Source organism: Oryctolagus cuniculus, chromosome 18 (genome assembly GCF_964237555.1).
Source record: "Oryctolagus cuniculus chromosome 18, mOryCun1.1, whole genome shotgun sequence".
Taxonomy (NCBI): Eukaryota; Metazoa; Chordata; class Mammalia; order Lagomorpha; family Leporidae; genus Oryctolagus; species Oryctolagus cuniculus.
The window spans coordinates 67,866,082-67,880,253 of record NC_091449.1 but is presented as its reverse complement, the minus strand read 5'-3'; the positions used below and the strand labels follow the sequence as shown (position 1 = coordinate 67,880,253).

Genomic DNA, 14,172 nt, shown 5'->3' with positions numbered 1-14,172 from the left:
CTCAGCAGTGCTTGCGAGCTGTGTTCAGTTATCCTGGGTGTGCACTCAGAACTGTGGGGTCACATGGGGTCACGTGGGAGTTGTTTGTTTTAAAGATTTATTTATTTATTTGAAAAGCAGAGCTGCAGAGAGTGAGAGGCAGAGACAGAGAGAGAGAGATCTTCGTGTGCTGGTTTACCCCCCAAATGGTTGCAGTGGAAGCCGGAGCTTCTTGGGGGTCTCCCACAGGGGTGCAGGGGCCCAGGCGCGTGGGCCGCCCTCTGCTGCTCTCCCAGGCCACAGCAGGGAGCTGGGTCAGAAGTGGAGCAGCCGGGACGTTATGGCACCCACATGGGGTGCAGGCACTGCAGGTGGCGGCTTAGCCCGCTGTGCCCCAGGAATTGGAGTTCGTTTTTTGAGGCGCCCCCTGCTGTTCTCAGCTCGCCCCTTTTGTCCCCTTGCCAGTGTTTGTTGCTCAGTTGCACCTGTGGAGTAGACACTTTCGGAAAGAATTTTGTGAGGGGTGCAAGGTGAAGAGGAATGGGGCAGGCTTTGGGGGGCAGCGAGGTCCCCGCTTGGCATGCCCACATCCCCTGTTGAAGTCTGGTTCCACTTCCAGTTCCTCCACTTCAGATCCGGCTTCCTGCGAGAGTGCACCCTTAGAGGGTGACGATCCAGGGAGCTGCGTCCCTGTCCCCCCCGGGCGCCTGGCTTCGGCCAGACCCAGACCTGCTTGTTGTGGGCATTCGGGGAGTGGCCAGGGACTGAGTGTCCCTCTCTGGCTGTGTCTCTGCCTTTCACATAAAAAGGAAAGTTAAAAAAAATTAGCAAGGAAACTTGAATAGGCAGCTTGCAGTGTTAATCTGTGACGTAAAAAGCCGCAGAGGGACCGGTGTGGATTGGGGGCTAAGCCATTGCTGGTGATGCCGGCGTCCCATGTCCGAGTGCCAGTCCAGCTCCGTTAGTGTGCACCGGGAAGCAGCGGCAGCGGCAGCGGCGGGTGGGGTCGCGCTGCCTTTGAGATGAACCCGTAAATCTTAGGGGAAAAGGAGCAGAGATGCGTGCTGGCTCTAGATCATCTGGGTGAGGAAGGACGCGTGGAAGGGAGGAGGTGGCTCGGTTTTCCTGGAAGGGGGGAGGCCAGTTTTCCCTGATGACTATGGGAAGGTTCACACGGCAGCAGGAGGATGTGGAATTGTTCTTAGCCACTGCTTAAAAAAAGGATTTGTGGTGTAACCAATTAAGCTGCTGCCCGCAGCGCTGGCGTCCCACGGGGCGCTGGTCTGAGTCCCTCTGCTCCCTCTCATGCTCCTGGGAAAGCAGTGGGGGCTGGCTCAAGGGCTTGGGCCCTGCACCCACGTGGGTGGCCTGGAAGAAGCTCCTGGCTCCTGGCGTCTGCCTGGCCCAGTCCCAGCCGTTGTGGCCATTTGGGGAGTGACTCTGCATGAAAGACCTCTCTCTGTGTCTCTCCCTCTCTCTCTCTCTCTGTAAATCTGACTTTTCAAATAAGTAATAAATAAATCTTAAAAAATTTTCCATCATGTGGAAAATACTGAACATTTTTTGGTGGAACAGTTGGGTCAGAATGGCTCTGGTGTGTTTTATTATGACTTGGGAAAACTAGGAAAAACTCGCTAAGGATTTCTTTATTTGTTAGCACGATAGGATGATTTTGCTTTTCTTTTAATCTTTTAGAAAAATGTTACTTACTTTCATCTACTTGAAAGGCAGAGAGAGAGAGAGAGAGAGAGAGAGAGAGAGGCGTCTTCCACCTGCTGGTTTACTCTGTACAGGCCTGCAGTAGCCAGGGCTGGGTCGGGTGGAGACCATCTGGGTCCCACGTGGGTGGCAGGAACCCGGTGCTTGGGCTGCCATCTGTGCCGGGATGGCGAGCAGGAAGCTGGGTGTGCAGGCGAGTCGTCAGGACTGAGCCAGGCGCTCCGGTTGGCATGTGCCGTCCCGGGGGCAGCTTAGCCCCGAGCACCGCAGCCCCCCCTCTAGGTCTTAATGGCATTTTGTGGGTGGTGCATCAGGCTGTGTAGCCGATCACCTGTGTCACACCGGCAGCGCCAGCTGACGGTGCCGCATGTGGAGACTGAGGGGCCTCGGGCTGAGGAGTCATTCAGAATCCCCACAGTTAACAAAAGGAGTAACCGTCTCTCAGGCGAGAGTTTGCCTGGAAGGAAAAATGTCACTTTTTTTTTTTTTTTTTTTGATAGGCAGAGTGGACAGTGAGAGAGAGAGACAGAGAGAAAGGTCTTCCTTTTCCGTTGGCTCAACCCCCAGTGACCGCTGTGGCCGGCGCACTGCACTGATCCGAAGGCAGGAGCCAGGTGCTTCTCCTGGTCTCCCATGGGGTGCAGGGCCCAAGCACTTGGGCCATCCTCCACTGCACTCCCTGGCCACAGCAGAGAGCTGGCCTGGAAGAGGGGCAACGGGAACAGAATCCGGCGCCCCGACTGGGACTAGAACCCGGTGTACCGGCGCCACAGGCGGAGGATTAGCCTAGTGAGCTGCGGCACCGGCACAGTTTTTTTGTTTTAATGATTTTTTTTTTTTTTTTTTTTTTTTTTTTTTTTTTTACACTTGAAGGGGAGAGTTAGAGAGGGAGAGATCTTCCATCCATTGGTTCATTCCCCAAATGATCGCAACGGCCAGGGCTGGGCTCAGGCCAAAGCCAGGAGCCAGGAGCAGCTTCCAGGTCTCCTACGTGGGTGTAGGGCCCAAGCACTGTGCCGTCCTCTGCTGCTTTCTCTGGCACATTAGCAGGGAGCTGGATCGGAAGTGGAGCAGCCCATGCGGGAGGCTGGCGCTGCAGGTGGCGGCTTTACCCGCTTCGCCGCGGTGCCAGCCCCAAACTGTTGCAGTTCTCAACTTGGCCAAGTGGAGAGAAGCTGCCCGAGGCTTCAGGCCAGGCTGGCTTTGACTTCAGGCGTGGTAGATAAGAAGGGCGGAGCAAGCGGGTGTTGCTAGGGCTGAGGTCTTATCTAGCCCTAGGCACCAGCCTGGGAGCGGCTCGCCTGCGTATAGGAAGGGCTGTGGGCTGCCAGGAGGCGGCACTGCCGGCGCCCACGCCACACGCAAGGCCAGCGAAGCACCTGGGCCTTTGCCGTAATGTTGACGTGGTCATTTGCACAGAGAAGCGGGGACAGCCTTGGAGAGCCACTGAACAGGGGAGGGCCGTGGGAGGGCGGTCCCTGTGCAGCCCCTCGGCTCAGCCGGAGCAGGGCAGCGCAGGGGGCGTCCAGCGTTGCCCTGTGTCCCGCGCGGTTCCCAGGTGCCCTGCAGGGAGGAAGGCCTGAGACCCTTCAGTGGGGCCACCTCCACTTGCAGCCAGTGTTTTGGTACAGTGCTGTCAGACTGTCGCCTGGGAGATGGTGATCTGTGCCCAGAGCGTGGCACAGAAGGTTTGGAACTCACTTGTGTGGAAGGCAGCGCTGGCACGGACCTCGGTGGCCGTGGCCTCTCGTGGCCTCGCATCAGCTCAGAGCTGCTCTAGCCGCCACAGTCAGCCCTGCCCCTGGGCCTGGTGGCCAGGCTCCGCCCAGTCTCCCCCTCTTCCCCTCCCAGCGCAAGCCCCGCCCTGGCCGCAGACTGGGTTTCGCCCTCCCCTGGCTCCCTGCTTTGAGCCCCTGCAGGGGCAGCTGCATTCTCCCCAGAACAGCACTGCCTGCTTTCTCGCCTTGTCTCTAGACTTACTCTTTTTAAAGCAGCGATTGTTCGTTAAAAAGATGACAATAAAAGTGAAAAGCAGTGTGCCAGTCCTTGGTGACCGAAGGCTCCGGCTTGGGGCGGTTTCCAGGTGGCCGTTCGGAGATCGGTGCGTCCCTTACAGTGCTGGGAAGTGAGCTCTCCGGGCTGGGTCACCGTGTGCGTCTCGTGGCACGTACACGGCTTGGCCTGTGGCTGTTGCCACACTTGTGGGTTGTGTGTTTAGTCTGCAGAGGTGAAGTCGACTTGATACTGGTGGTCAGGTTTCGTCTCTGAGCCAGCTGTAGCGTGTCACATCTGATTGTTGGCACTCTGTCACCGAGGGCTGCGCCCTGGAGTGGCGAATCCCTCGGCCTAACGGCTGAGCAGTTAGCGTCCCCAGCCTCTGGGTCAGCACTAGGTCCTCGCCACCGGGGAGTTGCCGCTTTGCCCCGAGGACCTCCAGGACTGGGTGGGATCAGCGGAGTCTCAGTGGGCGCAGAAGCCCCCACCCCGTGCCTGCCGGGGTGTCCGGAGCGGCCCGAGCTGCAGCCGGACGCCTCGTTGTGACGAGCTCCTGGCTTGGACCCCGTGGCCTCCGCGGCCCGAGCTCTGGGCTTGGTCTGGCCCACGGTGTGCTCTGTTCTGCAGCCTGTTCTCCTCGGCTGACTGTGGTCATCGCCTGGAAGAGCGGGCGGTGTGTACCGGGCCGTGCAGGGGTTGGGCCTGGGAGCGGGTGGCGCGGCTCCAGCGGGGTGGCCCTGCCGCCCTCCTCCTGCCCTTCGTACTGCGCGTCTCCTGCTCCTGCGTTGTGGGGGTGGAGTCTACAGGCGGACGGCACCGGCGCTCCAGGGGCCTGTCACGCACACCGAGAGTTTCGCTGTAGTTGCAAGTGTGCTCCCCTCGGCGCTGTGATCGGCCCGCAGCCACGACATTCCCCTCCGAGACCCGGCTGCGTTTCCATTCCTGCCGTTCTGACCCCTGGAGAGCTCTCCCCCAGCTGACCTCTGGAGGAAGCTCCCGGAGCGCTGCGCTGTGGTGTGACAGGTGCCACCAGGGGTTCCTCCAGTCCTTCCGGGGCTTCGTGGCCAGCGGACGTCGTGCGTCCCAGCTCACCGGGAGGGAGGCCCCAGGGAGCCATGAAGGGGCTGCGGCGCTCACTCTACCTGTGCCGTGTGCAGGGGCCCGGATGCCGGCTCACGGCGGGCCCGGATGCCGGCTCACGGCAGGCCTGGGACTTTGCCTGCTCTGTTCCGTGTCCTTAACCCTGGGCCCATTTGTAGAGAGGACAAGTCCCCACCCCGTGGGTCTAGGGATAAAATTGGAAATGAAGTTAGTAAGTAAGGCTTTCAAGCAGATTCCAAGTTCAGCTTTTCCACACGGACACGATGCACAGTTAATTTCTAAAATTTAACTTCCCATTTCTAGTTAGTCGATTTAACCTATCCCCAGTGTTTTCCTTTCCTTCCTGTGTTTGGTAAAGTTGAACTCTGGAAACTGATTATTATGGAGTGCCAGTTCTGCCCTGTTTGAACGTGCATTCAGGGGCCGGCGCTGTGGCGTAGCGGGTAAAGCTGCTGCCTGCGGTGCCAGCATCCCACATGGGCGCCGGTTCACGTCCCGGCTGCTCCACTGTTTCAGCTCCCTGCTCATGGCCTGGGAAAGCGGTGGAGGCTGCCCCAGGTCCTTGGGCCCCTGCACACACATGAGAGACCTGGAAGAAGCTCCTGGCTCCTGGCTTCTGCCTGGCCCAGCCCTGGCCATTGCAGCCATTTGGGGAGTGGACCAGTGATTGGGAGATCTTGGTCTCTGTCTTTCCCTCTCTGTCTGTCTGTCTCTCTGGGACTCTGCCTTTCCAATAAATACAGCAGTATTTTTTAAAAAGCGCATTCAGCTCTCGTCACTTGTGGTTTCTGGTGCTGTCAGTAGGCACCCCGGTGGGAGGGCCCTGTCCAGTGGCCACGGCTCCCTCGGGGAGCCCAGCACAGAGGCTTGGCCTGGAGCTGGGGAGGGAGCACCCCGACCCACCTGGGGCGGCTCTGCCGCTGCCTTGCTGCTGGTGTCCGGCTCAAGGGTTCGCTGCTGGAAGTTTCCGGGCCGGCGTGTGGCACAGCAGGTGCAGCCGCTGGCGGCGACACCAGCCTCCCAGGGACGCGCCTGTTCCCGTCCAGCTCCCTGCGGTCGCACCTGGAAAAGCAGCAGGGGACAGCTCAGGTACTCGGGCCCCCCCACTCATGTGGGAGACCCAGATGGAGCTCCAGGCTCCGGGCTTCAGTCTGGCCCAGCCCTGGCTAGCGCGGCCGTTTGGGGAGTGAACCAGCAGAGGGGAGATCTCGCTCTCAGTCTCTCGTTCTCCCTCTGTTTAACTCTGCCTTTCAGACGGAAAAGTAAACCTTACCAACGTTTCATGTTTAAAAATTGAAAACCATTGTCTAGGATGCCGGAACTCTGTTTAGGGAGCACCACTGAGTCTTCCGAGGTCCGCCCCTGGTGCTTAGTGAGGTGTGGGGCCCGGCGGGAGGGAAGTGAGAGCCGGGCTCGGGATGTTTGGAGAATCCGGGGCAGATGCCTCCAGAGTGGGGATTGTGCTTTGTGTGTTTGTGTTTCTCTTAGGAGTGCAAAGAGTGGCTGCGCATTGTTAGGTTTTACAAGTTGATGTCTGAGTTTTGGGGGTCCTTTGTGATTAAGAGAGAGGGGTCTGCAGTGTGCCGTGAGCTGAGCGAGCCGCAGGGGATGGCTGGTTGTGCTGTCTAGGTCTGTGCCGTCCACCATGGCAGCCCCAGCCATGGGGCTTGCAGTGTGGCCAGGCCAAACTGGGACGCGCACACATACCAGCTCTGGTAGGCAGCTCTGGCCCAGAGCACACAGGACTCGCCGGGGCAGCCACTGTGCTTGCAGTCTGGCTCTTCTAAGAACCAGACTATGGCTTCTGGCCGGCGCTGCTCGGGTGTGGAGCCGCTGGACAGCCGCCCGGAGCTTGCCAGGCTGAGAACGCCCCTTGCTCAGATGCCCTGCAGCGGGGCCCGCGGTCCGAGAGCCCTGGTCCGAGCTCCGGCAGAAAACACGCTCTGCTGCTGAGGCCGTTGGCTCCGCTGGGGCCTCTGGTTCAGCCGGGAGGCCGGGGAGCGCCGTGAGAAGCAGGGCCCCAGTGGCGGTATCCCCTCACCCAGAGTGCTTCTCCCGCGTGCCGGGCAGCTGCTGGCCTGCACGGGCTGCGTCGGCCCAGGGCTTTCCTTCCAGAGCTGAGACCTGTCCCGGCGCTCCTGGGGCTTGCGTGGCGGTGTGCAGGGGTGCTGGCTGTGGAGCCGAGGTCACTGGGGGGGGGGGGGGAGCAGGTGGGCGTGTCAGCGGGTCCACGTGTCGGCTCGGTAGCAGGAGGCATGCTGGGGTCTCACGAGGCCTTTCTGGCCGTCTGGAACCCTGACACCGGCGCTGCTCTCATGTCCGTGGGAACAGGCGCCGTCTCCACCAGGCCGGTGAGTCTCTGCCGGGGCCTCTGACTGTGGTTTGTGTCTGGGGCTGCTGGAGCTCACTGGGTGGACAGACGAGGGTCACGCTGCCGAGGCGGGGTGATGGCCTTGTTGCTGGACGAGGGCCGTGGCCGTGCGCAAGTCCAGCGGTCTCCACGATGGGAGGCCACTGCGTGGCAGGGCCGGGCCTTGCTCCGCCCGCCACAGCCTACGTGTTGCTGCTGCTGGGTGCCTTCTTCCTTTAAAACCTTGGCGCCTGTTTCTCGTTGCAGAGTACGGCGTCTGTGAGAACTTGCGGAAGCTGGAGATCACCGGTGTGTCTTGTCGGGACGTCTATGCAAAGCGTGAGTTCCTCTCTCTGTTTCCATGCCCGGGCAGGGACCGTCAGCGGTGAGTCAGGCACATAGCGTGGGCAGCGGAGGGGTTAGGTACAGCACTGGCAGCAGCCGCGTCTTCTTCCTGGCCTGGGTGTGTCTTTAACCTCACCCTCCGCCCTTGGTGGCTAAGGCGCTTTTCACAGGCCCCGGGGCCCTCCAGGCCTTGGGAGTGTGTGGGAAGAAGCCCGACGGTGCTTCCAGACTGTGTCTCGGTCCGGGGCGTGCAGCCTGCAGGGGTGTGTGGACGGCCGTGGGGATCGGTGCCTTCCTGGCCCCTGCCTCACACCTCCCGCGCTCGTCTGTGAGCAGGCAGGGCCCCTCGGCCTCCCTCTTTCCTATTTTCTGATTTCCTCGCTTCCCCAAGTCACCAGGACTTTCAGCAAGCGCTCAGTCTCCGGGCCCCACACCGGCTTCCCAGTCGGTCTCGCCCCAGTGCCAGGAATGTCCCGCATCTGTCTCCTGGGGTGAAGCCGTCGGAGGCTTTGGGGGACCACGGGCCCCCAGGCTTCTGCCATGGCGTCGTGGCCCAGGTCTTGTCACTCGCTGGGCTGTCCCGTGTGCCATCCAGAGCAAGACAGAGGCAGGCTTCTGCCATGGCGTCGTGGCCCAGGTCTTGCCACTCGCTGGGCTGTCCCGTGTGCCATCCCAGAGCAAGACGGAGAGATTCCTCTTTGAGAGTTGTGGATGCCAGCGTCACAGCCTGGCAGGGATGTTGTCCCAGTGCCAGCCCAGGTGCCGTGTGTTTTGCACACACCTGTGGGAGCGCCTGTCTGGGCACGGGTGGGCAGGTCGGCTGCAGTGGGCGTGACAGGGAGGCCCTCAGGGGCACTGCCAATTCGATGCCTTGGTGATGTTCGCAGAATGTGAGAATAGTTAATACTCTGTCCAGTCTGCACCGGCCAAGACGAATTTCTCTTTTCAATTTCTTTTTTTTAAAAAAATTTACTTATTCATTTATTTGAAAGGGAGAGAAAAAGAGGGAGAGAGACTTCTTCCATCTGTTGGTTCATTCCCCAGTGGCCACAACAGCTGGTCTGGGTCAGGCCAAAGCCAGGGCCCAAGCACTTGGCCCAGCGCCCGCCGCGTGGGCAGGAACCTGGATCGGAAGTGGGTGGGCAGGGAGGGAACCGACGCAGCGTGGGATGCTCGCGTTGCAGGTGTGCCGCCACGCCGGCTCCTCGATTGTCATTGTCACTGTCATTCTTTCTTGTGGGGGATTTATTCATTTATCTCCAACGCTGAGTCAGGGAGGTCTTCCATCCCCTGGTTCTCTCCCCAGAGAGCCACAGTGGCCAGGCAAGGGCTGGGCTGGAGCCAGGACTTTGACTGGGTCTCCTGCAGGGTTGTGCACTTGGGCCATCACCCAGTGCTCTCCCAGGCACGTTAGCAGGGAGCTGCATCAGAAGTGGAGCAGCCGGGACACCCACGGTGCCCCTGTGGGACGCCAGCACCACAGGCGGTGGCTTCACCGCCGGCCCTGACGCCAGCTCCGTGTCCGTGTTCATGTTCTTGTGAGTGTGCTCCTGGGGCGCGGGAACAGGTGGCCAACCCGACTCGCGGTGACCAGGTCTGACTTGAGTCCACGGAGACAAGGGAGTGCCAGGCTTGTGCTGAGCGAGGGTCTCCCAGGGCCCCGTCCCCCGCCTCCCGAGTCCCACGGAGCCGGGCCTGGGGCCTGCTGCGAGTGTGCAGCCTGAGACGAGGTGGGCCCGGCCGGGACCCCGAGCTTGCTGCCGGCGTGTGTTTCTGGTGCGAGTCCCCCGATGAGAAGGAAGCGGTGCCGCGAACGTTCTCCCCACTGGGTTTGTCAGCTCGGGCCCGAGCTCCCCTCCCGGCGTGCCGCGTAGGTGAGGGAGAGGGTGCTGGGTGGTAGGAACACCCCCGACACGGTCGTGAAAAGTGCAACCATCCTGTGCTCTCCCCGCTGTGTCTGTTCAGGTATAAACCCGCGCGTGAAGTCGGGACGTTTTATGAAACTGCTCCCCGATTACGAGCACATGGAGTACAGAGACGTGTACACCTGCCGTACGTACTCCCCCGTGGCTTTCGCTTGCGCAGCGGGGGCTCGGCTGAGCGGCTGCTTGGGAGGGCCACCAGCTCACACCCTGCGCTGTCCCCCTCCTGGCTGCGGCGCTGCTCCTCGGTGTGGCTGTGACGGGGACCCCGGCTGAGCTGCGGCCCCAGGGGCTGGGTGCCGGGTCTGGGTGCCGATGGCAGGTCACATGTACTGCTGGCCAAGGAAGTTGCTGCAGAAATCTGCACTGTGGCCGGGGGGTGGGGAGTGGACACCTGTGGGGGGGACAGAGTAGGTGCCCTGGGGGGGGCAGAGTAGACACCCTGGAGGGGGGACAGAGTAGACACCCTGGAGGGGGGACAGAGTGGATGCCTGGGGGGGGTCAGAGAGGATGCCTGGGGGGGACACAGAGTGGATGGGGGGACAGAGTAGACACCTGGGGAGGGGGGACAGAGTAGGTGCCCCGGGGGGGTGGGGAGTAGACACCTGGGGGGGACAGAGTAGATGCAAGGGGGGGGAGAGTAGACACCCTGGAGGGGGGACAGAGTGGATGCCTGGGGGGGGGTCAGAGAGGATGCCCAGGAGGGGATTAGAGTAGATGCCCAGGAGGACACAGAGTGGATGAGGGGGGAGAGTAGACACCCTGGAGGGGGGACAGAGTGGATGCCCAGGAGGGGATTAGAGTAGATGCCCAGGAGGACACAGAGTGGATGGGGGGACAGAGTAGACACCTGGGGGGGACAGAGTAGATGCAAGGGGGGACAGAGTAGGTGCCCCGGGGGGGGTGGGGAGTAGACACCTGGGGGGGGACAGAGTGGATGGGGGGGACAGAGAGTGGATGGGGGAACAGAGTAGACACCGGGGGGGGGGACACAGAGTAGATGCAAGGGGGGACAGAGTAGACACCTGGGGAGGGGGGACAGAGTGGATGCCCAGGAGGGGATTAGAGTAGATGCCCAGGAGGACACAGAGTGGATGAGGGGGACAGAGTAGACACCGGGGGGGGGACACAGAGTAGATGCAAGGGGGGACAGAGTAGACACCTGGGGAGGGGGGACAGAGTAGACGCCCTCCAGCGTTCTGTTGGAGCCAGGTGGGAGTTGGTGACATCTGAGCCTCCTCCCCCATCCCACTTTGATGGCGGTGTGAGGTAAAGGTCGTGTGTGCAGATTCTAGAACCAAGTTCCTCCTAGCTGAGCTCTGCAAGTCCAAGCTGTAGCCTCAGGTGGTGCGGGATCCACTCTGTTAGCTCACAGGGCTGACTCCATTCCGTCGGCGTGCCCACACTTTGGTGCCGCCTGTTTGGGGCAGACTCTGCCAGTTTCCAACCAAACCCACTGAGGGCACAGAGAATACAAATAGTTTCTGAAGTTTTTCACAGTGTCCTGTCAGACTGGTCAGATGGCTGGTTCCATGGGGCCCTGGGAGGGGACGTGTCAGACCCTGGTCAGATGGCTGGTTCCATGGGGCCCTGGGAGGGGACGTGTCAGACCCTGGTCAGATGGCTGGTTCCACGGGGCCCTGGGAGGAGACGTGTCAGACCCTGGTCAGATGGCTGCTTCCACGGGGCCCTGGGAGGGAGGGGACGTGTCAGACCCTGGTCAGATGGCTGGTTCCATGGGGCCCTGAGGGGTCGTGTCAGACCCTGGTCAGATGGCTGGTTCCATGGGGCCCTGAGGGGTCGTGTCAGACCCTGGTCAGATGGCTGGTTCCACGGGGCCCTGGGAGGGGACGTGTCAGACCCTGGTCAGATGGCTGGTTCCATGGGGCCCTGAGGGGTCGTGTCAGACCCTGGTCAGATGGCTGGTTCCATGGGGCCCTGAGGGGTCGTGTCAGACCCTGGTCAGATGGCTGGTTCCACGGGGCCCTGGGAGGGAGGGGACGTGTCAGACCCTGGTCAGATGGCTGGTTCCACGGGGCCCTGGGAGGAGACGTGTCAGACCCTGGTCAGATGGCTGGTTCCATGGGGCCCTGAGGGGTCGTGTCAGACCCTGGTCAGATGGCTGGTTCCACGGGGCCCTGGGAGGAGACGTGTCAGACCCTGGTCAGATGGCTGGTTCCATGGGGCCCTGAGGGGTCGTGTCAGACCCTGGTCAGATGGCTGGTTCCACGGGGCCCTGGGAGGGAGGGGTCCTGTCAGACCCTGGTCAGATGGCTGCTTCCACGGGGCCCTGGGAGGAGACGTGTCAGACCCTGGTCAGATGGCTGGTTCCATGGGGCCCTGGGAGGAGACGTGTCAGACTGGTCAGATGGCTGGTTCCACGGGGCCCTGGGAGGGGACGTGTCAGACCCTGGTCAGATGGCTGGTTCCACGGGGCCCTGGGAGGGGACGTGTCAGACCCTGGTCAGATGGCTGGTTCCACGGGGCCCTGGGAGGGGACACTCCCAACGTGGGTACAGAGGTGCCTGGGTCTGTTGGCATGCTTTGGGGGCGGGGCTGTGCACCTGCTGGTGAGCCTGCCTTGTTTGAGAAACAGGTGCGCAGGTGAGCTGTTGAGTGGCAGGCCCCGTCCCGACCCTGTGTGAGCCGGGAGTGAGGCAGCGCTGGGGTGGGCTGAGGCTGTGAGGAAGGCTGGTGACTCTTAGGCAGGACGTGCTTTGCCAGCTTCCTAGAAGGTTGTGCCCGGGACTGCCAGGCCACGGCTGCCTGCGCAGGTGCTGAGCAGAGCATCCTGCTGCTGCCCGGTGGGAGGGAACCCTCGACTTGCGAGAACTGAGAGCAGTCGATCGTCCACTGCTGACTGGAGCTGCCTGGCGGACAGCACTCAGAGCCTCCTCCCCCCACTCTCGGGCTCTGGACAGCGGTCTCCATGGAGCTGGGATGGAGCTGCAGCCAGCCCCGGGGTCTTGGCAGCTGAGCCCGGCGGCCCGGCGTGTGTCGGGGACTGTTCCGCTTGTCCGTGGCGCGTGTAGGAGCGCTCTGCAGCTGACGTGGAAGGGATTTGGAAGCAGAGTTGGAGAGAGAAGGAGAGAGATCTTCCATCCGCTGGTTCATTCCCCAGATGGCTTTAATGGCTGGGGCTGGGCCGGGCTGAAGCCGGGAGTCCTTAGCTGGCTTGTGGGTCCCCCACGTGGGTGCAGGGGCCCAAGGACGTGGGCCACCTTCTGCTCTCCCAGCCACAGCAGGGAGCTGGGTCGGAAGTGGAGCAGCAGGACTTGGGGACGGGATGCCAGCATAGCGGGCGATGACGTCACCCACTGCGCCGCAGCGCCAGCCCCTCTCCTAGCTGTTCGTTGGCTCCGAGCCCTGTGAGGATGTCGGGGAAGCGCTGTCTTGCACAGGAGAAAGCCAGTTCCAGCCTGCTCAGTGGGCGGCCTGTGAGCGCCAGCGCTGGCTGGTGGGGAGGGCTCGGACTCGCTCTCTAACCCCAGCCAAGCCTCTTGGGAACGTGCGCTCTGCCCGTTGGCTTTTGAACGTTGGGGGACCTTGTGCGGTTGTTCCTGCCGTGCCCCCCACCTTGGGTATTCGGGGTCCTCTTTGAGCCCTGAAGCCTTGTTCCCTGGCCGTGAGCTGTGGCCGGGGGAGGGCGTGTGCAGCCGCGGTGCAGGAGAGCCCTGCGGAAGGCTGCGGGCTCGCTCTGGGGCAGCGTGCTCTGGCCTCAGCCCGGCCACGCCTGCACGTCTCGCTTGTTTCTCTGACCTGTGCGTGTCTGGTGCTCCTGCCGATTAGGTGTGGGAGGCACGTGGCGGGCAGGGGAAATGTCCTGCTGGCTCTAGCACCTTCTGCCATCCACACTCTGAGCCAGGAGGAGCCGGGAGATAATCCGGGGTGGTCGCTGCAGGGCCCTGGGGCTTGGGGGCGGAGCTCCAGACCGCTCTCAGCAAGTGCAAGGAACTGGCCACTGGGAGCCCTGCGGTCTCAGATGAAGGGGGGTTCCCTGTGTAGGTGGGGTCTGAGGGGAAGGCCCCGTGAAGGCTGCAGCCTGCCACACGGAGCCAGGGACACCGTGGGGTGGGAGTGGGGAGGAGAGCTTCAGCACTCACAGGTGCTCCTGTGGGGTGGTGCTGGCCGTGGGGGGGGGGCAGTGAGGCCCTTGGCTGAGGCACCAGCTGGTGTCCACTGCTGTCGTCATGGTGACCGGCGGCCATGCAGGTGCCTCAGCCTGGCCTTCCCTGGCCCGGAGGTGTTGCGGAAGCCCCAGGTCCAGCATCGGCCTCGTCGGCCCGCGGCGGTTCCCCTGCAGGGCTTTGTGCTTTGGTCCTGCCCGCGGGCGAGTGGAGGTGTCAGCTTGTGCAGCCTACAGTGGGCTTGTCAGCCTGCAGAGTGAGCATCGGACACCCTCCCCTGACACCTCAGCCGCGCAGAGACACCCCGGGCAATTTGGGGGCGTCCCCTGCTGGGCTGGGAGCGAGCCAGAGGGAGGCTGCCGAGGCCACGCCCCACGCCGCGGCCGCCTTTCCACCGTGTGCTTTTGTCTGAGGCTCAGAGTTTCATGGTTTGTTTTTTTCTTTATTTTTCCATTTTTTATTTAAGAGGCAGAGAGAGCGGGAGGGCACCCGTCTGCTGGTCACTACCCGGCGGCCTGCAGTAGCCAGGGCTGGGCCAGGCTGGAGTGGCAGCCAGGAGCTCCGTGCTCGTGGGTGCCTGCCAAGGTCTGCGTTAGCGGGAAGCCACGGTCGGGAGCTCGGCTGGGAGCTGAGC

General features: G+C 62.1%; 1 protein-coding gene across 3 annotated transcripts in view; it reads left to right on the top strand.

Moving 5' to 3' along the window:
- Positions 1 to 14,172, top strand: part of FBXO31 (F-box protein 31) — a 46,463-nt gene that overhangs the window by 7,345 nt on the left and 24,946 nt on the right. For 2 of the 3 annotated variants that reach the window (XM_070061883.1, XM_070061885.1), the window contains exons 2-3: positions 7,412 to 7,483; positions 9,455 to 9,541. In XM_070061883.1, the coding sequence (XP_069917984.1) occupies positions 7,412 to 7,483; positions 9,455 to 9,541 (159 nt within the window). The remainder of the gene's footprint in view (positions 1 to 7,411; positions 7,484 to 9,454; positions 9,542 to 14,172) is intronic. The other variant, XM_070061884.1, reaches the window with a different exon arrangement.